Source organism: Coregonus lavaretus, assembly GCF_964263955.1.
Source record: "Coregonus lavaretus genome assembly, chromosome: 32".
Taxonomy (NCBI): domain Eukaryota; kingdom Metazoa; phylum Chordata; class Actinopteri; order Salmoniformes; family Salmonidae; genus Coregonus; species Coregonus lavaretus.
Genome location: NC_140019.1, coordinates 13071731 through 13097031, shown reverse-complemented (window position 1 = coordinate 13097031; position 25301 = coordinate 13071731). Strand labels below are relative to the sequence as shown.

General features: G+C 43.3%; 1 protein-coding gene across 2 annotated transcripts; it reads right to left on the bottom strand.

The window, feature by feature from the left end:
• Positions 1–1954: 1954 nt before the first annotated feature.
• On the bottom strand, positions 1955–24950 carry LOC311107981 (four and a half LIM domains protein 1-like). Of its 2 annotated transcripts, XM_084150614.1 has the most exons (6): positions 24908–24950; positions 5431–5612; positions 4674–4851; positions 3188–3357; positions 2773–2959; positions 1955–2554 (listed from the first exon to the last, which is right to left on the bottom strand). In XM_084150614.1, exons 2-6 carry the CDS (start codon positions 5584–5586, stop codon positions 2400–2402), a joined length of 846 nt encoding a protein of 281 aa, XP_084006740.1. In that variant the 5' UTR covers positions 5587–5612; positions 24908–24950; the 3' UTR covers positions 1955–2399. The 2 variants fall into 2 exon arrangements, with proteins under 2 accessions (XP_084006740.1, XP_084006739.1); XM_084150613.1 differs by lacking the exon at positions 24908–24950 and having other exon boundaries at positions 5431–5664.
• Positions 24951–25301: the final 351 nt, after the last annotated feature.

Genomic DNA, 25301 nt, shown 5'->3' with positions numbered 1-25301 from the left:
TAGGCATAAAGAATGTAACTTTGACTAAACAAACAAGCCCTTAATCATTTAACATGCATCTCTCTGTCAGAGGAGAAACCTTTTTTAGTTTTCATGTGCAAACCTTTTTATTATTCATCACAACATGCACTGTGGGAGGTTTTCCACTTTTTTAAGGGTTGAAAAGCTTTCTGAAATGAATTACGTTTGTAGATTGGGGTGATTTATCACCAAGAAGTAGCTTTACTGTATAGTCCTGTTAGAGAGAGGTGTGGTATTCTTGAAGGAAATAAGTTGTTTTTCTACCCTCTCCTGTCTCTTCCCATCCAGGCCTTTTATGAACTTCCCTCCTTGACTTGACAAACCTTCATCCATTCAAAGTGCAGGGTATTGCTGTAGACTTGTTCAAAATGAAACACAAGGTGGTTCCTTGGTCAGCGCTACATGTGCTTAGGTAATGGCAGTGGCACATCCAGTCACAGATAGACAGAGCCAATACATGGCTGTCCTGCTCTTATACTAGACTAATGTCAAAGTCCTGTTATGTTTTTTTTTTTTATCCCTTTCTGCATCTCAGTGGGCTTGAATACAGAGCTAACTGTTCTTAATGATCTCATGACAGTCAGTTGTGATGACGGTAGGAGAGAACGGTGCCTTAGATTGCTATAATAATTAAAAACTATAAAACGCATCACATGTCCTTACCTTGGCCATGACAATCATTCTACCCGACCAGGGCTACAGTGTGAATATGAATTGGTTTCTGGAGGCTTTTCAGACCCTAACCCAAGCCCTGTCCACAAATTATATTTGTAAATATATCTAAAGTGTACTGAGAAGATATGAACTGTTAAAAAATAAAGTTTTGCTAAATAAAAAGGTGTTTGTCATTTCTGTCTAGCAGAGGGAAATAAACACAGAATTTTGGCGCTTGCCTTTATTGATCCATAATGTGCATTCACATCCCAAACTCCACTTCAAAAAGCTGAGTACATGATTAGACTACTATCTCTGAGCATAACACCGTTTGATACCTACAAAGAAAGACCTAGTTTGTCCATACTGATTATTGAAGCCCTATACGTGAAACCCTCATATATATATATATGAGGGTTTCACGTATAGGGCTTCAATAATCAGTATGGACAAACTAGGTCTTTCTTTGTAGGTATCAAACGGTGTTATGCTCAGAGATAGTAGTAGTCTATCTCTGTTCAAAAGTTTGGTCACTTAGAAATGTCCTTGTTTTCGAAAGAAAAGCTTTTTTTGTCCATTTTAAAATAACATCAAATTAATCAGAAATACAGTGTAGACATTGTTAATGTTGTAAATGGCTATTGTAGCTGGAAACGGCTACAATTATCAGCAACCATCAGTCCTGTGTTCCAATGGCACGTTGTGTTTGCTAATCCAAGTTTATCATTTTAAAAGGCTAATTGATCATTAGAAAACCCTTTTGCAATTATGTTAGCACAGCTGAAAACTGGCTCTAACCAGACTAGAAAGAGGAGTGGGAGGCCCCGGTGCACAACTGAGCAAGAGGACAAATGCATTAGAATCGAACCCACAATTGCTGATGCTCCAGATACTCCGCTAGTCTCAAGAAGGCCAGTTTTATTGCTTCTTTAATCAGCACAACAGTTTTCAGCTGTGCTAACATAATTGCAAAAGGGTTTTCAAATGATCAATTAGCCTTTTAAAATGATCAACTTGGATTAGCAAACACAACGTGCCATTGGAACACAGGACTGATGGTTGCTGATAATGGGCCTCTGTACGCCTATGTAGATATTCCATTAAAAATCATCAGTTTCCAGCTACAATAGCCATTTACAACATTAACAATGTCTACACTGTATTTCTGATAAATTTGATGTTATTTTAATGGACAAGAAAATTGCTTTTCTTTTGAAAACAAGGACATTTTTAAGTGACCCCAAACTTTTGAACAGTTGTGTGTGTGTGTGTGTATATATATATATATATCAACTTTTCAAACATCACTTTAGAGATACCATGACCGATTACTTAGCTAGTATATGATTCAAGAAGCAGGTAACATGTAATTACCATATTAGTATTTTCAAATGACTGTTTCAGTAAGCCACTGAAAAGGGCATTCCCTAATGACTATGAAGAGTTCTGAATTTGACCCAAGCTTTTTAGTATTATATTGCATGCCCAAAAAAAGCAAACCACTTGGTGTGTTAGTTCTCAACAATAACAGAAAACAGTGGAACAAGATTCATATTCAACTGCTGTTAGAATTCATTCAGGTGATTAACCTAATACATGCTTTCTCTCTGTAGTTTTAACCCCTTGATTGGCACTTAATTTGAGTTAGTTGGCTTATCCTGTTTATGTTCTGCCCCCAACATGAATGAGACAGGTCACTTATTTGGCCCTATTGCTGGCTGTGCTCACAGCTTCTTAGCACAGTCAGGGCAGTAGATGTCCTCTCCGTTGATGACAAAGCGCTTGTTGGCCAGGGAGAGGGAGCATTTCTTGCAATTGAAGCAGTACTCGTGCCAGGAGTGACCCTCGTAGTTCACCACGTTGGTCCCATGGCCAAACCCTGTATTATGTGCGATAGTATGTGCAGCAGTCAGCATAGTAATGGGTCAGATCTATTATAACCAGTTTACAGCCATAACATCTTATTAATGCCACTGAATCTCACTAAAAACATTCCATCCTACACATAATGAAGTCCTTAATTTATTATCATAAAAACAGTCTGTCCATACAATAAATATAAGGCATAAATGTTCATGTAAAGTGTGGGTGTCTGACCTGTGATGGGATTCTTGCAGCCGTTGCACTGCTTGGCCACGGAGGTCTTGTAGCAGTCCACACAGTAGACATGCTCCTCATGGGAGGTGAAGCGGGTTCCGGCCAGGCCCTTACCGCAAGTACGACACACGAAGCACTCGGAGTGCCATGGCTGGTCCTGGTAGCTTATACCACCTGAGGTGATGGGCTGAGGTGAGGGGAGAGAAACACCACCATGTTATTCTATATGAATAACATAAATAATTTCCTTTAACTTGTACCTTATGTAGGTATACTTGAGTATAAGAATGCTATAATTAGGCCTACTGTAATTACACTGTAATAACATGGCAGGAAAGAATTAAGCAAAATTCACAACAGAATGAAATATATATTGTTCTGTTTGTGGGTTTGTGAAGGGACAGATCTTATGCACCTGCTTGCAGTGGAAGCATTTCTTGGCAAATTTCTTCTCGTGGCATGGGCAGCAGTATATGTCATCGCCCTTGTTCAGGAAGCTCTGCGAGCCGATTGGCTGCTTGCATTCGAAGCAGGTGAAGCACTCCTCATGCCACACCTTGTTCTTATACTCCACGTTCTGGGTGCCTGGCAGTCAAAGATAGAATACATTAGAATACAGACACTTGTTTCACACAGTGGGTGAGTTCGTACATTCACTCTGGCTATCTACTCCGATTTCAGAGCACTCTTGTCTGAGTGTGCCAGAGCGCAGAATCTCTGATGCATTTACGAATGTGCAACACCCGTTGAATTTGACCGGTATCAGTAAGCGTCGGCAAAAACACGTAATTCAATTGTTGCCAGCAGCACAACTATTACATGTTGACCACACCGCACGCGTCGCGTCGCGTGAGCGAGCGTTGCGAAATAAATGTACACATGTTATTCAATCATTGCACCCTCACTGCTCGCGCGCGTCAACGAGCGTCTGCGTGAACAGGCGCTAAAATAGCACTCGGTTCTATTTGTGACGCTCAAGTCCTGCCTTTCCCATCTCCTCATTGGTTTTTAGGAGCATCTACCCACATGGGCGATTGAAAGACACACTCCAGTCCAGTTGGTGGTGGTAATGCACCTTTTAAAGTTGGTTGACAAACGCAATATAAAGTTCGAAGAAGAAGAAGCCAGAAGGAAGAGAGATTACTAGAAAACAAGTTTTATCTGTGGATTAATTGTCGGAGTAGAGGACCTTGTGCATTTCAGGTAAAATAACAACCCAATGTTTATATCCCAGGACAAATTAGCTACTAACAGCAAGCTAGCTAGCTAAATTGCCATAAATGTTTAATGCTTTTCGACCTGTCCCCAAATTAATATAGTTGGTTCAGAGTTCATTTTGATATTTTAACATGCGTGTACTGATCGTGTCTGGTGTGGGTGGATAAAATCAACATGCGCACGATGGCGCACGCGGACGCACTCACGCGCCCTGGCTAGTCAGCATGTCACCAACGCTCTAGATAACATGAAGAGTCTAACCTATTATGCTAGGGCGAGTAAAATGGTCAGTGAGGTGTTCTCTCATTTGTGTCTGGAAGTAGCTAGCAAGCTAGCCAACTTTAGCCAGTTAGCTTGGGTGCTTGACTGCCATTGTGAGGTCAGAAGACTCATATCAACCCTACTCCTCGGCCAGAGCGTCCAGTGTGCACTCTGAACACTCCGAGACTGAGAGCGAAATGCTCTGGATTTACGAACTGACAATCTGACAATGCTCTGAATATATGAACACCCAGAGTGCACTCTGGCACTTCAGAGTGAATTTACTCACACACACACACACTATTGGAATTTGCCCTGGGCTTCACAAGAACAACATAAAACATTTTAAACAGCAGCCAACTACACAGTGCTAGGTCACTTTTAGGAAAGAAGAAGTGTATTATGGGTATGGTTAAGCCCACCTGGCATGACCACCTTGTAGCAGGCCTGGCACCGGTTGCCATCCTCGCGGGAGCCACACTTGCCACACATGATCTTGCCGTCGTCCCTGGCGCTGAAGGGCTCGTTAGCCAGGGGCTTGTAGCACTTGGCACAGCGGAAGCAGTCCTCGTGCCAGTGACGGTTCTTATGGTTAAGCTCCTGGACAGAGTGGAGGAGGGAGGGAGAAGCGTGAGATGCATTCATTCACATGGGCTTCATTCACACCTCATCAAACTGAGGCTCTTTCCCCAATCATTTGTTGGCGACGGTATTCAGAGGTGTTAACCAGGAAACAGAGTATGTCCTTCTGGAAAGCATTAGTGTAGATTAAGTGAATTTGAGTGCAGCATAGCATGAAGGGACTGACCGCCAATATGGGGTAGACACTAATCATGGTGAAACAATGTGAATGGTATAATACTTCAGGGTTCGTTAGCAATGATAGTGTCTATAACACAAGTAAGTATCTGTGACTGAATGCTGACTATTATGTTGTGGAAGCTGCTGCCCAAGGATCAGGTCGACACCTGTCCATTTAATCATATACGTTATGATCTAAAAGGCAAAACTGATCTTATATCAGCACTCCTACTCTGAGAGACCTTGTGCATACGGGCCCAGATATGTAACACTGGCCTTAATCTAGACATATGAACTGAAGCCAATCAGCTTTATGAACACACATACACACACTTCAGGGCACACACACACACTCACAAGGACATACACAATACCCACCTTGGCATCAGCCCCAATGGGGCGACGGCATTCTGCGCAGGTGTTGGCACAGAGCTTTTCGAAGCACTTTGTACACACGTGCTTCTCATCCTTCATCACATACTTCTTCCCAAGCAGGTTGTCACGGCAATAGTAGCAGTCAAAGCGTTCAGTCATGGTGGAAGTAGAATAGCTCCTCGGCCCTGTATGAACACAAACAACAATCACATTTACTATTGGGGAAGAAGTCATATATACATGAATCACTCATTTAATTAATTGAGGAATCAATTGACAAGTAAGCAGATTTATTGGAACTAAACTGTCATACACATGCAATGTCTCAGAGTCACCACAGGGCTACAGTGTAGATTACACTTTGAGTCAGCATCACTACAGACTAGATCTCAATACAAATGTAGGATCTTAATTTGAGGCAGTTTGCTACAGCAGGAAAATAATCCTGCAGCAACAGGAAATGTGGATTATAATTAATGCCACTTTTTAGTAAGGGTTGATCGATTTTTCTTTAATGAAAATCAATTCTGAAATGTCAAAGTAGAAATTACAAACTCCTGCAACAGGGTGATCAAATTAAGATCCAACATCTGTATGGTCCCTGTGGGCCTGCAAAATACATCCAAGTACTTATGTAATACCTATATGATTTATGTAATACCTGTAAGTCATCATACAATGGGTTATTCATATCAGTCTTATTCTGCTATTATGTCATTCCTATTTCTATTTATCGTGTGTTTATGTTCTACCATATGTTATTTTTAGAATTACATTGTTATTGATTACTGCACTGTTGGGGTTAGAGCTTGCAATAAAAGCATTTTACTGTACTTGTGCACATTAAAACTTGAAATTGAAACTAGTTCCTCAGCCGTCTTCAATGCATGCACCCAGACCTGAATAATGACTCCGGGCCCTCCAAACGTCCTCACACTGCCATTAACACACACACACACACGTCCTGTCATGTTGATAAAACATGGCCCTGTCTAGCAGGCACCCAGACACACAAAACCTATCCATCATCCAAGCTAAGAAAAATACATGTTCAAGCTGGCATCCCAGTACGAGACCTGTCCTCTAATCAGACCCAGCCAGGCAAGGGGCTTAGCACCGGCATGCCAAACGGCTGAGGGAAGTGTGTGGAAAATTGCTGCCGAAAACGACCCACAGATGTCTGGCTGTGAACAGAGCTTTAGCGTGTAGTCATCACGCTGTGTCTAACTCGGCCCTGCAGGGGTTGGCTGACTTTATCAGGCTTTGTTGGAAAGTTTAGGTCATATTTTTAGAGTGCCTGGCTCATTCAGGCCACCACACCCCATCCAACCTCTCTGCCGTTGTCTCCTTTTTGGCAGCGTCATTTCATTGGCTGTTAGTGTAAACAAAACCGTCCCCTGTTCCTCTCATTAACATTCCGAAATTCCCATCACAACGGGCAGCACGGATGGATCATCCGTCAGGATAAGACCTACAGTGTTGGGGACGCTCCTCTGAAAATATAGTTTACCAAGCTACCAATTACTTCACACTGGAAGAAGTTAAGCTACACTAAAGCTACCCTTAAGAAAAATACGGTTTACTTAACTAAAGTTACCTTGAAAAAGTAGTTCACTACAGCCAAACTACTTTGTGAAAGATTATCATATGTAAATCTGAAATGTCATAGAATACAAATTGCAAGACAGATCCCTTTGGGGTCATGTTTACAGAATGTGTAAATTAGCCCATTCAATACAAAAACGATGTTTCAAGTGAGAATTAGCTAGGTCTGATGCCGGAAAATAATGTAAATTATTGCCTCTTCACCCATATTTTCTCTGCGTTTTGCAAAAAAAAGTAGTGTGTAGTTCCAGTAGTAAGCAATTAACTAGTGAAAACACTACCTAGATTTTATTTAGTTCTACTACCACCAAGCTACTGCAGAAATTAGTTAAATTACTATTTGAACTACATGTAGTTCACTACTCCCCAACACTGCCCTTAGGAAAAATATTGCAGTCAGAGTGCAGTATAACTGCAGTACACTGCAGTATAACTGTAATTAGAGTGCAGTATAACTGCAGTATGCTACAAATACTGCGTCCAAAATAACACTGTTTTTTTACTGCAGTAATTTTGCAGTGTAACTGAAGTTCAACTGCAGTACACTGCAGTTATTCTGCAATTACTGCGTCCAAAATAGCACAGTCGACTTGATTGGTTGTGTTCTATGGCCTCCCTGGAATGAACCATGCTCTTTCAGCCTTTCAATGACCTATGTGTCATCGTGATCATCTTGATTGTCAGTGTCATGCACTTGCAAGCCTCCTACATGTCTCCATAGATGGGTTAGCTGACAACGTCCCGAAAACAATTTGCGCGCTTCCATGGGGCAGAAGTCAGCGTGTTGTTGTGATTCTGGATGGACAGATTGCTAGCAAGAATGACAAGAAACTGCCATGTTGGGAATCGTAAGTGACTCGTTTAAACTAGTTTCATCTTGTTCTTGATACCATGTCTTGTTTTGACTGATTTCATGTCAATGCTAATATGGCTAAAATATGCTAGCTGCCTAACTAACAACTGTAAGAATGTATTTGAGCGAGAAGTGCTAATTGTGCAAATGTATTTATGTTTTCAATAAACATTGGAGACAAAATATAGTTTACATGTTGTCAACAATCTAAGCCAACCCTGTCTATTTTGCCCCATAGTTGTGTCAGTTTTGTTGCTAAACAACCAACCCAGCTATACACACTAGAGAGGAACACACTAGAATCTAGATTATGCCAAAACTACCAAATCTCAATCAGGGTGGATCACTTTGGTGGGGTTAGCCGTTTGGGAGCCATGACGAAAATATCTCTGATTTATGAGACAACAGATGTGATATTATTGTGAGCGCTCAAGTATCTTAATCCTTTTTAATACAATGAGAGCAATGGGGGGAAATACTCATGATGGAATGACAATATATCCTGGTAGCCATGGGAACACTGCAAATATTTACGAAAGCCAATTGGTGCTCTTCGAGTGGCCTGGGGATGTGGTCAACAGTGAGTGTGGTGAACTGAACGGGATGAGTTAGAGGAGCTGTGGTATGTGCTCTCTCCCAGCTGTAGTGTCCAGTGAGGATGAATGGATTACATTTACATTTTAGTCATTTAGCAGAGTGACTACTAGAGAGGGGAAAGAGAGAGGCCCGTCTTCACAGGAGGCAGCCTGGTTTAAGCCCCTATACTGAGCCACCGGTGAGTCATCCCCATTCTTATCTCGTGGTACGAGCCAGTCCAACAGAATCCAACTGGCAGGACCGGATCAATGGCTAGAATAGAGGCAGTAGGGTAGCAAGGTATCACAGTCTCAGAATTAGTTAACCATGCATTCCATTCTGAGTGTGTAAGCACTGTGCCCTTATGGCAGGGACATCTAGGCCCACAAAGTCAGAGGAGTGACTTTTGAGGACACTGTGGATGCAACTGTGCCACAGTGACCATTGTGGGTCTAGATGTGCCTAATAAAAGACCACTGTGATTAAGCGCTAAGCCTTTCAGCTACTGCCAATCACACAGCTGCCTCCACAGAAACAGCCCTGGTATGCACCAGCACTCTTTGTAGGATGGGTTGGAGTATACCACTTTGGTCCCTGGGGTGGGGGAACCACTTTACAATGGAAAGATCAGAGTAAGAGTACAGTGAGTGGTGAACCAGGATGGTGCCAGGGATAGCCTCACAGAGCCTGGCTCTCATCAACATTGATCACTGATGGCTTACTGATGGCAGATCAAAGCCAAACGGACCCCAGAGAGAGGGTTATGGAGGTCCGTAAGATCAACTGCTACAGTGCCTTTAGAAAGTATTCACACCCCTTGACTTTTTCCACATGTTGTTGCGTGACAGCCTGGATATAACATGTATTAAATTGATCTACACATAATACCCCATAATGTCAAAGTGGAATTCTGATTTTAGAAATGTGTACAAAAATTCTTTTTTATGAAAAGCTGAAATGTCTTGAGTCAATAAGTATTCAACCCCTTTGTTATGGCAAGCCTAAATAAGTTCAGGAGTAAACATTTAGGTTAACAAATCACACACACTGTGTGCAATAATAGTGGTTAACCAGATTTTTGAATGACTACCCCATCTTTGTACCCCACACATACAATTATCTGTAAGGTCCCGCAGTTGAGTATCAAATTTCAAGCACAGATTCAAACAGATTCAATGCCTCAGAAAGAAGGGAGATTTTTTTTTTTTATGACACTGAATATCCCTTTGAGCACGGACGGTGAAGTTATTATTTAGGCTTTGGATGTTGTATCAATACACCCAGTCAATACAAAGATATAGGCGTCCTTCCTAACTCAGTTGCCGGAGAGGAAGAAAAGCCGCTCAGGGATCTCACCATGAGGCCAATGATGATTTTAAAACAGTTACAGAGTTTTATGGCTGTGATAGGAGAAAACTGAGGATGGATCAATTACATTGTAGTTACTTCAAAATACTAACCTAAATGACAGAATGAAAATAAGGAAGCTTGTACAGAATACAAAATATTCCAAAACATGCATCCTGTTTGCAACAAGGTACTCAAGTAATAATGCAAAAAGAAATAGGCAAAGGAATTAACTTTTTGTTCTGAATACAAAGTGTTATGTTTGGGGCAAATCCAACACAACACATCACTGGGTACCACTCTACAAATTATCAAGCATGGAGGTGGCTGCATTATGTTATGAGTATGCTTGTCATCGGCAAGTAATAAACTGAATGTAGCTAAGAACAAGCAAAATCCTAGAGGAAAACCTGGTTCAGTCTGATTTCCAACAGACACTCAGAGATGAATTCATCTTTAAGCAGGACAATAACCCTAAAACACAAGGCCAAATCTACACTACAGTTGCTTACCAAGATAACATTGAATGTTCTTGAGTGGCCTAGCTACAGTTTTGACTTAAATCTGCTTGAAAATCTCTGGCAAGACTTGAAAATGGCTGGCTAGCAATGATCAACAACCAACTTGACAGAGCTTAAAAATAATATTGGGCAAATATTGCACAATCCAGGTGTGTAAAGCTCTTAGAGACGTACCCAGAAAGAATCACAGCTGTTATCGCTGCCAAAGGTGTTTCTAACATGTATTGACATAGGGGGGTGAATTCTTATCTAATCAAGATATATTAGCGGGGGTTTTATGTTAAATTTTTTCTTCCAATTTGACATTAGAGTATTTTGTGTAGATTGTTGAAAAAAAATGACAATTAAATACATTTTAACCCTACTTTGTAACACAACAAAAAAAGTCAAGTGGAAAAAGTCAAGGGGTCTGAGTACTTTCTGAAGGCACTGTATGTATAGGATCTACCATGTGATATCTCTGTCTGACTTGAAATGTACCCATTAAATATTGAATGAATCATCTTTCATCCACTACTGACAGCCTAAAGTATGCTGTCCCAAGGACTTAATTTCCACGATACAGATGCATCAATCCAGCTGTAAATAGCATTGCCTTAAAAAAGGTAAAACTGTCGCTTTTCTCCAGAAAAATGGTTGCTCCCTTTGTGGTGTCATAAGACCTTAGCTTCCTTTCCACCAAAAATACAATCATTAGAAAATGAACTCCAGAGTAGTGGTTCCCCACAAAATGTCCATTCTGACCCACCAAACATACTAGCCAATGCCCAAGAGGAACTTCCCACAACCTACCAGCCAGTGTCTTTGACCGAACTTGAGAAAATCTCCCCAAACCAAACCACCAGCACTAGGTATCAGTAATGGATTGAACCCATATGAACAAGACAAGCATCCATCACAATGCAACCCCACACTACATCAGCCTATTTCTTTAGCTACCTGAAAGTCTGTAAGCCATGTTTAGGTCCAGGAAAGGAGAGGAGAAAGACAGATCCAAGGACCAGAGGAGAGAGTAGCATCCACACAGGGAGAAAGGAGAACACCACACACCCCACCAAGGTATGGGTTATATATACACCCCCTCTAACACACAGCCTGGGCGTCAGGCTGTGTGTTAGAGGGGGTGTATATATATGGGGGGGGGGGGGGGGGGGGGGGGGCAGTCAGAGGGGGAGATGGACAGAGAAAGCCAATTCCATGGCTGTGACATCAGAGGCAACAGATGGACATCAGGTGGGAGATGGACAGAGAAAGCCAATTCAGAGGCAACAGATACCCCCACTGCCCCCTATCTTATTTTTTATATATAATATTTACACTATACAGTGGGGGAAAAAAGTATTTAGTCAGCCACCAATTGTGCAAGTTCTCCCACTTAAAAAATGAGAGAGGCCTGTCATTTTCATCATAGGTACATGTCAACTATGACAGACAAAATAAGAAAAAAAAATCCAGAAAATCACATTGTAGGATTTTTTTATAAATGTATTTGCAAATTATGGTGGAAAATAAGTATTTGGTCAATAACAAAAGTTTCTCAATACTTTGTTATATACCCTTTGTTGGCAATGACACAGGTCAAACGTTTTCTGTAAGTCTTCACAAGGTTTTCACACACTGTTGCTGGTATTTTGGCCCATTCCTCCATGCAGATCTCCTCTAGAGCAGTGATGTTTTGGGGCTGTCGCTGGACTTTCAACTCCCTCCAAAGATTTTCTATGGGGTTGAGATCTGGAGACTGGCTAGGCCACTCCAGGACCTTGAAATGCTTCTTACGAAGCCACTCCTTCGTTGCCCGGGCGGTGTGTTTGGGATCATTGTCATGCTGAAAGACCCAGCCACGTTTCATCTTCAATGCCCTTGCTGATGGAAGGAGGTTTTCACTCAAAATCTCACAATACATGGCCCCATTCATTCTTTCCTTTACACGGATCAGTCGTCCTGGTCCCTTTGCAGAAAAACAGCCCCAAAGCATGATGTTTCCACCCCCATGCTTCACAGTAGGTATGGTGTTCTTTGGATGCAACTCAGCATTCTTTGTCCTCCAAACACAACGAGTTGAGTTTTTACCAAAAAGTTATATTTTGGTTTCATCTGACCATATGACATTCTCCCAATCCTCTTCTGGATCATCCAAATGCACTCTAGCAAACTTCAGACGGGCCTGGACATGTACTGGCTTAAGCAGGGGGACACGTCTGGCACTGCAGGATTTGAGTCCCTGGCGGCGTAGTGTGTTACTGATGGTAGGCTTTGTTACTTTGGTCCCAGCTCTCTGCAGGTCATTCACTAGGTCCCCCCGTGTGGTTCTGGGATTTTTGCTCACCGTTCTTGTGATCATTTTGACCCCACAGGGTGAGATCTTGCGTGGAGCCCCAGATCGAGGGAGATTATCAGTGGTCTTGTATGTCTTCCATTTCCTAATAATTGCTCCCACAGTTGATTTCTTCAAACCAAGCTGCTTACCTATTGCAGATTCAGTCTTCCCAGCCTGGTGCAGGTCTACAATTTTGTTTCTGGTGTCCTTTGACAGCTCTTTGGTCTTGGCCATAGTGGAGTTTGGAGTGTGACTGTTTGAGGTTGTGGACAGGTGTCTTTTATACTGATAACAAGTTCAAACAGGTGCCATTAATACAGGTAACGAGTGGAGGACAGAGGAGCCTCTTAAAGAAGAAGTTACAGGTCTGTGAGAGCCAGAAATCTGGCTTGTTTGTAGGTGACCAAATACTTATTTTCCACCATAATTTGAAAATAAATAAATTAAATAACCTACAATGTGATTTTCTGGATTTTTTTTTCTCAATTTGTCTGTCATAGTTGACGTGTACCTATGATGAAAATTACAGGCCTCTCTCATCTTTTTAAGTGGGAGAACTTGCACAATTGGTGGCTGACTAAATACTTTTTTCCCCACTATATATATTAACATTAAGACAATGGCTGAGAGAGTGCAACACTGCAACCGACCAGGAATTTGACATCATCACTCAGTGAAAGTGCTAAAAGACATTGTGCAAACAGTGTATTAATCAAGCCATAATTTATGGTTCGTTTGTTTAGTAACACTGTTTATATTACCATAAACACTTAGTGTGTGTGTGCAAGCGTATGTGTGCATGTTGCGTCTGCGCGTGTCTGTGCGTGCGTTTGTGTGTGTATGTTTTTACATAACCAGATTGTGTGCTAAAAACTAACTGCTAAAGTGCTCCCAGACAAGGTTCTTCAAGGCACAAACACAAGATGCATTTAAGTAAAACATTTAAAAAAAATACATTTTCAAGCACTTAATATTTCAATGTTGAATACCTCTCTGTGACCTTGGTGTCTCTCAGTGAAAATATTTCCTTGAAAGGAGCGAAGCAGACAGTCATGATGTTCACAGTAAAGGGATTTATTTTATAACTCAAAAGGAACTATAGACCATAGACCCGGGATGAGCTACTTTGATGGAGATGGGGATCACAAAAAATATGAACTCATCATGAGGGGCCACAGTGGCTCTCGGGTCTGCATACCCACATCGATACCCACACATGCAGTCAATGGATTTGTGCAATCAATATAACTCTCTTAACTAAATGCATGATCAATTAATAGTATTGGAAGGATCCTGCTTGATTCTGTAAGTAGAATTGTTTTAACTTGTAAACTGTGTTGGTTCTGTCTGTCTGTCATAGTTAGTAAGCTACCCAGTCTGCTTAAGAAGCGATTGCTACCCATTCACACTGGACGCAGGTCCAGCCACTTCTTTTGTTCTCTGCAGATTACAACTCAATAGGAGAGGGAGTGGCTATACTTGTGCTAGGCAATTAGCTTAGTGTTATTAGCACAACCTATTTTTCCAGCTGTCTGCGGCAGCTGTCCCCAAAACGAAGACTGTTCCTGAAACAAAGACAGTTCTGCCAAGTTGTTCTGCGTGAGTTAGTCGAGGGAGGCCCCGCTCTCTCGCTTCCCCAGATGTTTAGTTAATTTCATTCCAATCTCTTTTGCATTATTGTAGCCTTTGCTGTAGCCTGTAAACTATGTGTCTGTCTATCCCTGTTCTCTCCTCTCTGCACAGGCCATACAAACGCTTCACACCGCGTGGCTGCTACCACTCTAATCTGTTGGTCCCTGCACGCACAACCCACGTGGAGTTCCAGGTCTCCGGCAGCCTCTGGAACTGCCGTTCTGCGGCCAACAAGGCAGAGTTAATCTCAGCCTATGCTACCCTCCAGTCTCTCGACTTCTTGGCACTGACGGAAACATGGATTACCACAGAAAACACTGCTACTCCTACTGCTCTTTCCTCATCTGATCATGTGTTCTCGCATACCCCGAGAGCATCTGGTCAGCGCGGCGGTGGCACAGGAATCCTCATCTCTCCCAAGTGGACATTCGCTCTTTTCCCCCTGACCCATCTGTCTATCTCCTCATTTGAATTCCATCCTGTCACAGTCACTAGCCCATTCAAGCTTAACATCCTTGTCATTTATCGCCCTCCAGGTTCGCTTGGAGAGTTCATCAATGAGCTTGACGCCTTGATAAGTTCCTTTCCTGAGGATGGCTCACCCCTCACAGTTCTGGGTGACTTTAACCTGCCGACGTCTGCCTTCGACTCATTTCTCTCTGCCTCATTCTTTCCACTCCTTTCCTCTTTTGACCTCACCCTCTCACCCCCCCCCCCCCCCCCCCCCCCCCCCCCTACTCACAAGGCAGGCAATACGCTTGACCTCATCTTTACTAGATGCTGTTCTTCTACTAATCTCACTGCAACTCCCCTCCAAGTCTCTGACCACTACTTTGTATCCTTTTCTCTCTCGCTCTCCTCCAACACTACTCACTCTGCCCGTACTCAGATGGTAATGCGCCATCGCAACCTTCTCTCTCTCTCTCCCGCTACTCTCTCCTCTTCCATCCTATCATCTCTTCCCTTTGCTAAATCCTTCTCCCTCCGATCTCCTGATTCTGCCTCCTCAACCCTCCTCTCCTCCCTTTCTGCATTTTTGACTCTCTATGTCCCCTATCCTTCCGGCCGGCTCGGTCCTCCCCTCCTGCTCCGTGGCTTGATGACTCATTGCGAGCTCACAGGACAGGGCTCCGGGCAGCCGAGCGGAAATGGAGGAAAACTAGACTCCCTGCGGACCTGTCATCTTTTCACTCCCTCCTCTCTACTTTTTCTTCTTCTGTTTCTGCTGCTAAAGCCTCTTCCTACCACTCTAAATGTCAAGCATCTGCCTCTAACCCTAGGAAGCTCTTTGCCACCTTCTCCTCCCTGCTGAATCCTCCTCCCCCTCCCTCCTCCCACTCTGTGGATGACTTTGTCAACCATTTTGAAAAGAAGGTTGATGACATCCGATCCTCATTTATTAAGTCAAATGACACCGCTGGTCCTGCTCACACTGCCCTACCCTATGCTTTGACTTCTTTCTCCCCTCTCTCTCCAGATGAAATCTTGCGACTTGTGACGGCCGGCCGCCCAACAACCTGCCCGCTTGACCCTATCCCCTCCTCTCTTCTCCAGACCATTTCCAGAGACCTTCTCCCTTACCTCACCTTGCTCATCAACTCATCCTTGACCGCTGGCTATGTCCCTTCCGTCTTCAAGAGGGCGAGAGTTGCACCCCTCCTCAAAAAACCTACACTCGATCCCTCCGATGTCAACAACTACAGACCAGTATCCCTTCTTTCTTTTCTCTCCAAAACTCTTGAGCGTGCCGTCTCTAGCCAACTCTCCTGCTATCTCTCTCAGAATTACCTTCTTGATCATAACCAGTCAGGTTTCAAGACTGGTCATTCAACTGAGACTGCTCTTCTCTGTGTCACGGAGGCTCTCCGCACTGCCAAAGCTAACTCTCTCTCCTCTGCTCTTATCCTTCTAGACCTATCTGCTGCCTTTGATACTGTGAACCATCAGATCCTCCTTTCCACCCTCTCCGAGTTGGGCATCTCCGGCGCTGCTCACTCTTGGATTGCGTCCTACCTGACAGGTTGCTCCTACCAGGTGGCGTGGCGAGAATCTGTCTCCGCACCACATGTTCTCACCACTGGTGTAACCCCAGGGCTCAGTTCTAGGCCCTCTCTTATTCTCTCTATACACCAAGTCACATGGTCTCTCCTATCATTGCTACGCAGACGACACACAATTAATTTTCTCCTTTCCCCCTTCAGATAACCAGGTGGCGAATCGCATCTCTGCATGTCTGGCAGACATATCAGTGTGGATGTCGGATCACCACCTCAAGCTGAACCTCGGCAAGACGGAGCTGCTCTTCCTCCCGGGGAAGGACTGCCCGCTCCATGATCTCATCATCACAGTTGACAACTCCATTGTGTCCTCCTCCCAGAGTGCAAAGAACCTTGGCGTGACCCTGGACAACACCCTGTCATTCTCCGCTAACATCAAAGCGGTGACCCGATCCTGCAGGTTCATGCTCTACAACATTCGCAGAGTACGACCCTACCTTACACAGAAAGTGGCACAGGTCCTAATCCAGGCACTTGTCATCTCCCGTCTGGATTACTGCAACTCGCTGTTGGCTGGGCTCCCTGCCTGTGCCATTAATCCCCTGCAATTTATCCAGAACGCTGCAGCCCGTCTGGTGTTCAACCTTCCCAAGTTCTCTCACGTCACCCCGCTCCTCCGCACACTCCACTGGCTTCCAGTTGAAGCTCGCATCTACTACAAAACCATGGTGCTTGCCTACGGAGCTGTGAGGGGAACGGCACCTCCTTACCTTCAGGCTCTGATCAGACCCTACACCCAAACGAGGGCACTACGTTCATCCACCTCTGGCCTGCTAGCCCCCCTACCTCTACGGAAGCACAGTTCCCGCTCAGCCCAGTCAAAGCTATTCGCTGCTCTGGCACCCCAATGGTGGAACACGCGCCCCCACGATGCCAGGACAGCGGAGTCACTGACCACCTTCCGGAGACACTTGAAACCCTACCTCTTTAAGGAATGCCTTGAATAGTATAACAGTAATCCTTCTACCCCCCCTTTACTACCACTGTCTTTTGTCTAAACTAACACCTGACTTATTTCACCTGCTAGCACTGACTTGTTTAAAGAAATGTACTTATTGTGATCAAGATGTAGTTGTCCCTGATTGCACTGACTTTGCTCACAGCTGCTTGTTTGAAGAAGTGTACTTACTGTGATCAAGATGTGGTTGTCCCACTGGCTATCCTAAGTTGAATGCACCAATCTCTCTGGATAAGAGCATCTGCTAAATGACTTAAATGTAAAATACTAGTAGCCAGGGCCGGCCCTAGCCTTCTGGGGGCCCTAAGCGAGATTTGGTTGGGGCACCTCGTGGGCAAAACCTTTTCTTGGCCCCCGTCTTGACGGTGGAGAGAGACATCTAAGTTTTAAAGTATATTTTGTAACAAATTTCATGCAATTCTACTCATTTTGCCATGGGGTGGAGAGAGATTGTTGCAGCTTTAAAGGGAATTTTCTGCAATTCTACGACTTTTGCCATGTTAATATTAGGGCTGGGAATTGCCAGGGACCTCATGATACGATATTATCGAGATACTTAGATGCCGATACGATATGTATTGTGATTCTCACTATTCTATATGTATTGCGATTCGATGTTCCAAACATTTTGCTCACCATATGTCTGCTGCAGACGGACAAAAGCGAGCCATGAGAAAACGTGTTTTGATCAGTCATGGAAAATAAAGTGCAGAATTTTTTTTTACTCACTATTTAAAAAGAAGATGGAGAACAAGCTATGAAGGAAAAATGCTGGCGTTTTGGTGCAGGTACAGCCAACTAGCGCAAAAATAATATTGCAATATTTTTTAAACGATTTAAACTAATATTATCCCGATATGTAGGGAGAGGCAGAGGTGCTGTGGGAAGTAGGGCTCATGATTCCTTTCTGTTGCACAAAAATTCTGGTTTGTATATGTGACATAAATGCAGTGAAGGGACAGGTTCTGTTTTGACTTTGTTTGTCTCAGACTTTCTATTTAAGCATGATGGCTACTTTAGCGTCTCATACACTCATTGGGCTTTGCTAGCCTATAGCACTGAACCGCTTCAGGAGAAGGCTTTGTTCCAACAATCTGAAAGGGAATCTTTTGCTGCCTCCTTTCCTGTATTCTTCCCTTCACAATCTCTGATCTAACTAGATAGAGCATCACCGAAGCAGCAGTTGAAAATTCCAACCAGTCCTTCCACCTATCAGTGGCGGACATGAAGGACAGGAGTCAGGACTATTTCAGACTATTGGTTTGAGTTTGATCAGCAGCCAGAGTGCTATCACATGACGACCCCTCTGTCAGCAGTCTCACAATGCTCCTGACACAAACACATACACCTTTGCACATACTGGGGACTAGGAAAGGGCTGCTACCAGGGCTCGGAGAGCTGTTGATCACATCCTCTCCACTTCTTTCCTCCCGCTCTCCATCCCCCCACTTTTCCTGCCTGTCAGCCTCGTACATTGGCTGCCGTTGCCCCCCCCCCCCAATTTTTTTTTGTCTTTGAGCCAAGTGATAGGCTTAATATAGGGAGGCCCCTATAGCAATAGGTTACAACTTTGAATAACTTTGAATGGAGCCATTTTAGCCATGCTGAGTGGTAGGGCTGGGAATTGCCAGGGAGCTCACGATACAATGTTATCATGATACTTAGGTGCCGATACGATATGTATTGCGATTCTCACGATTGTCATGATTCTATATGTATTGCGATTTGATACTGTGATTTAATTGCGATTCAATGTTCCAAACATATTGCTCACCATATGTCTCCTGCAGAGGGACAAGAGAGAGCCATGAGAAAATGAAATAAAAAATGCTGAAAACAAACTGGCTCCCTTTTTAAAAGAAGATGGAGAACAGGCTATGAAGGAAAAATACTGCCGTTTTGGTGCATCTATAGCCAACTAGCGCTGCGTGCCCGGTCGGTATTCGGCCATGATTACTACAAGTTTAGGTAGCTGGCTAGACTAATTTACCAATCTAAAAATTGTTAGCTGACATCACATGGCAAATTGAGTGACTGTCAGTGACTGACATAAGAGAAAAACTGCTGATGCACAACCACATTTTGAAATTGCACCTTGTGTATTCTACTATTCTAACTCTCAACAGTAAGTTGAGACCCCGACTGAGTACTAAAAAGAAATTGATCCGCCAGTTGCCCATACAATAGTGTTACCTCACATAAGTATTGTTCTAGACACACACACACACACACACACACACACACACTCACACACACACAAAGAACAGGAACGTTTTGGAGGTAATGACGGAAACTGGTTTAAATAATCATGACATCATCAAGTCAATGACCCGAGTAAAGACCCATGATCCCCATTGTTTACTTGCCCTAATGAGTCTACCATGTCTCAGCACTTCTCCCTGTGTTTGTCCCAACTGGCACCCTATCTCCTACGCAGTGCACTACACTTGTTTGTCCCAACTGGCACCCTATCTCCTACGCAGTGCACTACACTTGACTAGAGCCCCATTGACAATGGTCAAAAGCAGTGCACTATATAGGGAATAGGGTGCCATTTGGGACGAAACCCATGTAAACCAGGATAATAACAACATTACAGGCCAGACAGAGGACAACAGATCCTATGGAGAGAATACAAAGTAGTGGATGCTTGTTTAAGGTATCTGGTTGTAATCGCAGATTAGTTTCCTCCCATTGTTGAGGATTTAACTTAATGTTTGTTATTTTATTGCCTGTCTGTTTATATCACCTGTCCCTCAATTAAACTAAACCCACAGAGAAACATTTATGATCAGGTAGGCACCATGGACACCACATCACACCACTTAAAGGGGTAATCTGTAGATCAGTGACTCCCCGCCACTGTTTTGGTAAAAAGCTGAGGGATGGGTTTGGAGAAATGTAACCACTCAAATTCATATACAGAGCTATGGATGCAAGAACTGACCATCCATGAAATCGTTTTAACCATGTTTGAAGGATATTCAGTGTTTGTTTACATTGTTTACAAACATTGGCTTATATTTTGGGTTCTGGTGGGGTAGGACAGTTGACCTAAGCTCATGAGGTATGTATAAGTCATTTTCTTCCAGAATCAATATATATCATACATTTAAAAATCCCAAAATTGATGTGGCAATCACAGATTGCCCTTTTAAGCCTGTCTTCTGTCCTCTGTTTTGTACACTCATCCCCCCATTATTGTCATCCCTTTCTCTTGATCCTTTCTCAATATCTCCCTCCATCTCCCCCTCTCTCTGGCACAGGCAGTTGTTGTGTTGACAATATAAATCAGTGTGTGTGTTCTTTTGTGTTTGTGCATGTGTCTGTGTGTGTGTGAATGTACGTGCGTGTGTCTGTGCATGTCCCTGTGCGCATGTGTGTGTGGAATGTTGACAGCGGTGTGACAGGCTCATTTGCGGGTACTGCTATTGAGACTGTGTCTATTCTCCTGCAGAGGAATGCGCACCCACCCGCCCACCTGCCAGTGCCTTAGGTCCTGCCCTTATACAGGACAGAAATAGCACCACACGCTGACCCTGGCTCCATCAGAAACAACAAACCTTACCAGAACCACAAATACCTTTTCCAATCAAAAGATGGAAACTGATAGGAGTTAGTTAGCCAATAGCCATACAAACTGCAGTGTAAAAATGTTGACAATACATTTGACATACTGTAGGAAAATATGTTAACTACATTTAGTTTTCTATCTTTCTAATCTACTGTGTCCATGTCACAGTGTATCTACCTATCCAACGGGGACACAGATATGGGGACTCTACAATCTCTTCACCGCAGACTTACTGTCCCGCAATACTTCCTAGCACTCCTCTGCATCAAAAAGCTATTTCCCACACAGATGAGATGTAATGTGTGTTGATGAAAGAGTTCATGTGTGTGTTCCCCTCTCTCCAGGGAGTGGTCTCAGTCTTTATGCTCCCTGGCAGAGATTAAAAGAACTGTTCAGAGGAAAACCTGGCAGCGGTTCAGTAGTGGTGGTGGTGGATAATGACATCATGTGAAAACCTCTGTGCATAAACATCATATATCTAACCAGACAGAGTCGTATTGCACATGTTACCATTGGGATTAGAGAGGTTGGGAAAAAATAGGATGTCTGGAGTGGACTTCCTGACCAGATGTAGGAGTAGGTCCTGATTGGGTCATTAGAACATGCCACCACCCCTTCTACTGTACAGCCTAGTGTACAGTGTGTACAGACACAACCTAAGATCACCACAGCCCTGTTCCCTGTGAGACAGCTATATCACTGGTGCATTGTCTGCGGTTTTATCACACCCTACAGCACTCATTCTCCCTTACCATGTGTTACAGTAACACTGAGGTCCACTGGCAACATGCATTATTCATCTTGTGTGGCTGTGTTTTACGTGTCATTATAAACTGGGTGGTTCGAGCCCTGAATGCTGATTGGCTGACAGCCGTGGTATATCAGACCGTATACCATGGGTATGACAAAACATTTGTTTTTACTGCTCTAATTATGTTGGTAACCAGTTTATAATAGCAATAAGGCACTTTGGGTGTTTGTGGTATATGGCCAATATACCACGGCTAAGGGCTGTATCCAGGCACGCGCATAAGAACAGCCCTTAGCCGTGGTATATTGGCCATATACCACATCCCCTCGGGCATTATTGCTTAAATAACACATTCTCAAGGACCACCTCTCTGGCAAAAAATGTCAGCCTCTAATCGTGATAAATGAGTTAATGGATGGTTGAAATAGCCTGGATAAAAACAAAAGGACAGCCTATCCAAAGGGTCATTTATCAGAATGTCCCCTCTGTCTGTCTCTCTGAGTTCTGTTGTGACTCAGTCACCATCCGTTCCTGGTCTTGGTCAGTGGACAGGCCACACAGACACAGTGACAGACACAGCACTATATCAACACATGTTCCCTAGCAACAACAGAGGTGAAGGTAGAGACAGACCCGGGTCAAATATGTGTGATTTCTGAGTGGACACAAGGCCGAAGGGCCACCAGAGCCATTTTGTCAACAAGTCTGACATGATCACATATCCTCATCTCAGAACCGGACATGACACTGACATGATATCCAGTCACACTTGCACAAAAAGGTCACTATCCCTTTGACAATCACACATTTATTCTGGGTCCTATGTGTCAATCAAGGGCAACAGTGTTTCCAAACAAGAGGGGGTGTGGAGGAGCATGTGTTTTTCCATTCACCACCTCCCAAACCCTTCTTCCCATGACATTGAGCTCCACACGAACACATGCGCACACGCACACACACACACACTGATAAGGATTTCACAGTTGGCCGGCCAACACTTCGAGCTCCCATTGCTTCTGCATGACTCACAGCTCTCTGAATCTCTCCAAAAGTGAACTGCTCCAACAGTCTGTCTCCACTATATGTCAAGTAGGACGATGGAAAGAGCACTTAAAGAAAGACAGAGTCACTTCATCCCTCCCTATAAACCCACAGACCGCCCTTAAAAAGTGGTGAGCCCCAAGTTGCACAATATGGTTACATTCAGAGTCATTTGGAGAGTCATACAGTACTTCTGCCAATTGGAAAGAGGGTCTGGGAGAGGGTTATGAGCTCTTTCTCTCTCTCTCGCTCTCTCGCTCTCTCTCTCTTTTTCTCTTTCTCTTTCTCTGTAACAATAACACAATGAGGTGTGGATGTGGAGATGGGTGGCAGGTACCCTAGCAGTTAAGAGCGTTGGCCCAGTAACTGAAAGTTTGCTGGTTCGAATCCCCGAAATCTGCTTTGAAATCTGTCGATGTGCCCTTGAGCAAGGCACTTAACCCTAATTGCTCCTGTAAGTCGGTCTGGATAAGAACTTCTGCTAAATTACTAAAATGTAAAATGGGTAAGGCAGGGAGGTACAGTTCTGCCTCCACTGGAGACAATGTTGCTACCCTCCCACCCAGCCAGTCAGACAGACACACTACATTGCCTAATTAGGATCTGCTCGCTAGTGAGCGTGCTGTATCATAATTTCATATGCTCCACTCATCTACACACACATAGGCGTGAGCCTATACACACGTAGTGAGAGTAGAGAGATGGGGGCTACTGCACTGAGTCTTGCTCTATTTACTAAGATGAATAAAGATTGTCTGTACTAGAATAAACAGAGGACACTGATGCTCCAGAGGCTGTCTTCTTGGGCAGAAGGCCAGTTGTCCCTGGGATTGATGTGGACCATACAGGAAACACAAGGCCCTCCAGTAACTGAGCCCACTGATCTAACACAATCAATGTCCTGCTGCTATTGCTGGTGTGCCACACTGATATTTCATTATATGACTGGTTGATCAGATTAAACTTTGCATGAACACATTCTTCACAAAGGCACAAATGCTCACATGACAAACAGGACTGAATCAATCAGTCTGGTTAGAGACAAGGAGTGTACTGTAAAGTACCATATAATTGATGTACCATATTATGAAAAGCTATGGGCACTGAACCCAATCCAATCAGAAAATAGTTTAGGCTGTCATTGCCTAAAATGGTGATGTCATTAGCACAATGACAGCCAGTCACAGTAGAGGAGGAGGGGCCTCTCCAGGTGTTCTGAAGCTGCTGCTGGGAGAAAATGACATCATACATTTGGCTTGGCAGCTGGCTTAACCAGTAAAGTGTAGCAGGGCTGAGGGCAACCTATTGTACTGTGTGTTTCTTATAGGTTTTTTAGGCTGACTTTGAATAACTGTTGATGTAGACATGGGGTCAGGGCCCTATTCAATTAAAACTGGTTACCAAATTTAGACTATTGGATATGTCCAAAACAACATTATATGCAGTCCAGTTTTTTGTGAGCCCCATTGTACACAATATTTTAATTGAGGAAGACAAATGCTGCTTTTGACTTATGCCAGAAAGCTGGTTTCAGGGTTTGATTGAATAGATGACATCATCAGTGTACAGAACACAATACAATTTCTATAAAATGGTTATTTTTCAATATGTCAATAAAACTATCAAACTTGGAATTAAAAACACTAGTAAATGTACCAAACTGCTCATTTTAAACCATTAAAACTGACCACATAGGCTACAGTAAATTACCAAGCCACACAATGCCCATATGCATATAGACACTCACAGATCTTTGGTTTTATCTGAAAATCTATACATTTTCAGTCCACAAAATGTACTGCAGCAGCTTCTTAAAAAATACAAAATACTTGAGATGAATGATTGCCAATTGGCTAAAATGCACTAAGAATAAAAACATCACATGCCTCCAGGGATGGGACTTTATCACTGACTATTAAAATTCCAGCCTTCCTTATCAGACCTCTTTAATGCTACTGCTGCCGACTACATGTTATTGAATTATGTACACCAGCATTCAATGTGCCAAAATGCACATGCACCTTGTGTCCATTTTTTTTTAGCATGGACCCAAAGTCAGAATTTAACATGTCATAGACATAAAGGGGAGTAAAGAAATATATAACAAAAAAAAGCTTCACTTTTTCGCATAAACAGTCTGGTCAGCTGGAATTTTCCCAGTCAAAGATAAACTTTATTCCACCATTGAAAACGAATATTACTAGTTTTTATGTTGTTTTTTTAATTCTCAAAATGTAATTTTACTCACCTATCTCCAAGCGTAAATATGCTCCCTCCTCTCTCCACGGTGATGCGTCCAACAGTACGTTTTTAGCGGGGAGGTACCAGACGCGTCGTTGACGCTCCTTAAAAGCAAGTGGAGCTTAGAAAAAAAAAACACAGCAGGATATGACCCAAACCTCTAAGTTAATATCAACAATGACCTCATCCAGGAATTTATAAGATGTAGCTGTTAGGATCTTAACTTATCACTGGTTAATACTGGAGGTAATGGAAGCAATACTGTAGAATTCAAAAGCATCAAGAAAGGGCTTCTGTGTAACAATAGGCTACTCTTTGAGAACAGGTATATGAATCAAGCAATCGCAATAGAAGTTTGTAATGTTTCAGTATGGTGTGCAACTCTTAGCGTAGCCTAAGCT

Coding starts and splice junctions, on each gene's coding strand:
- LOC311107981 (XM_084150613.1), bottom strand. CDS start 5,661: ATGACTTCTTCCCCAATAGTAAATGTGATTGTTGTTTGTGTTCATACA. Junction 4,852..5,430: donor CCATTGGGGCTGATGCCAAG/GTGGGTATTGTG, acceptor CACTCTGTCCAG/GAGCTTAACCATAAGAACCG. Junction 3,358..4,673: donor CTACAAGGTGGTCATGCCAG/GTGGGCTTAACC, acceptor TTTGACTGCCAG/GCACCCAGAACGTGGAGTAT.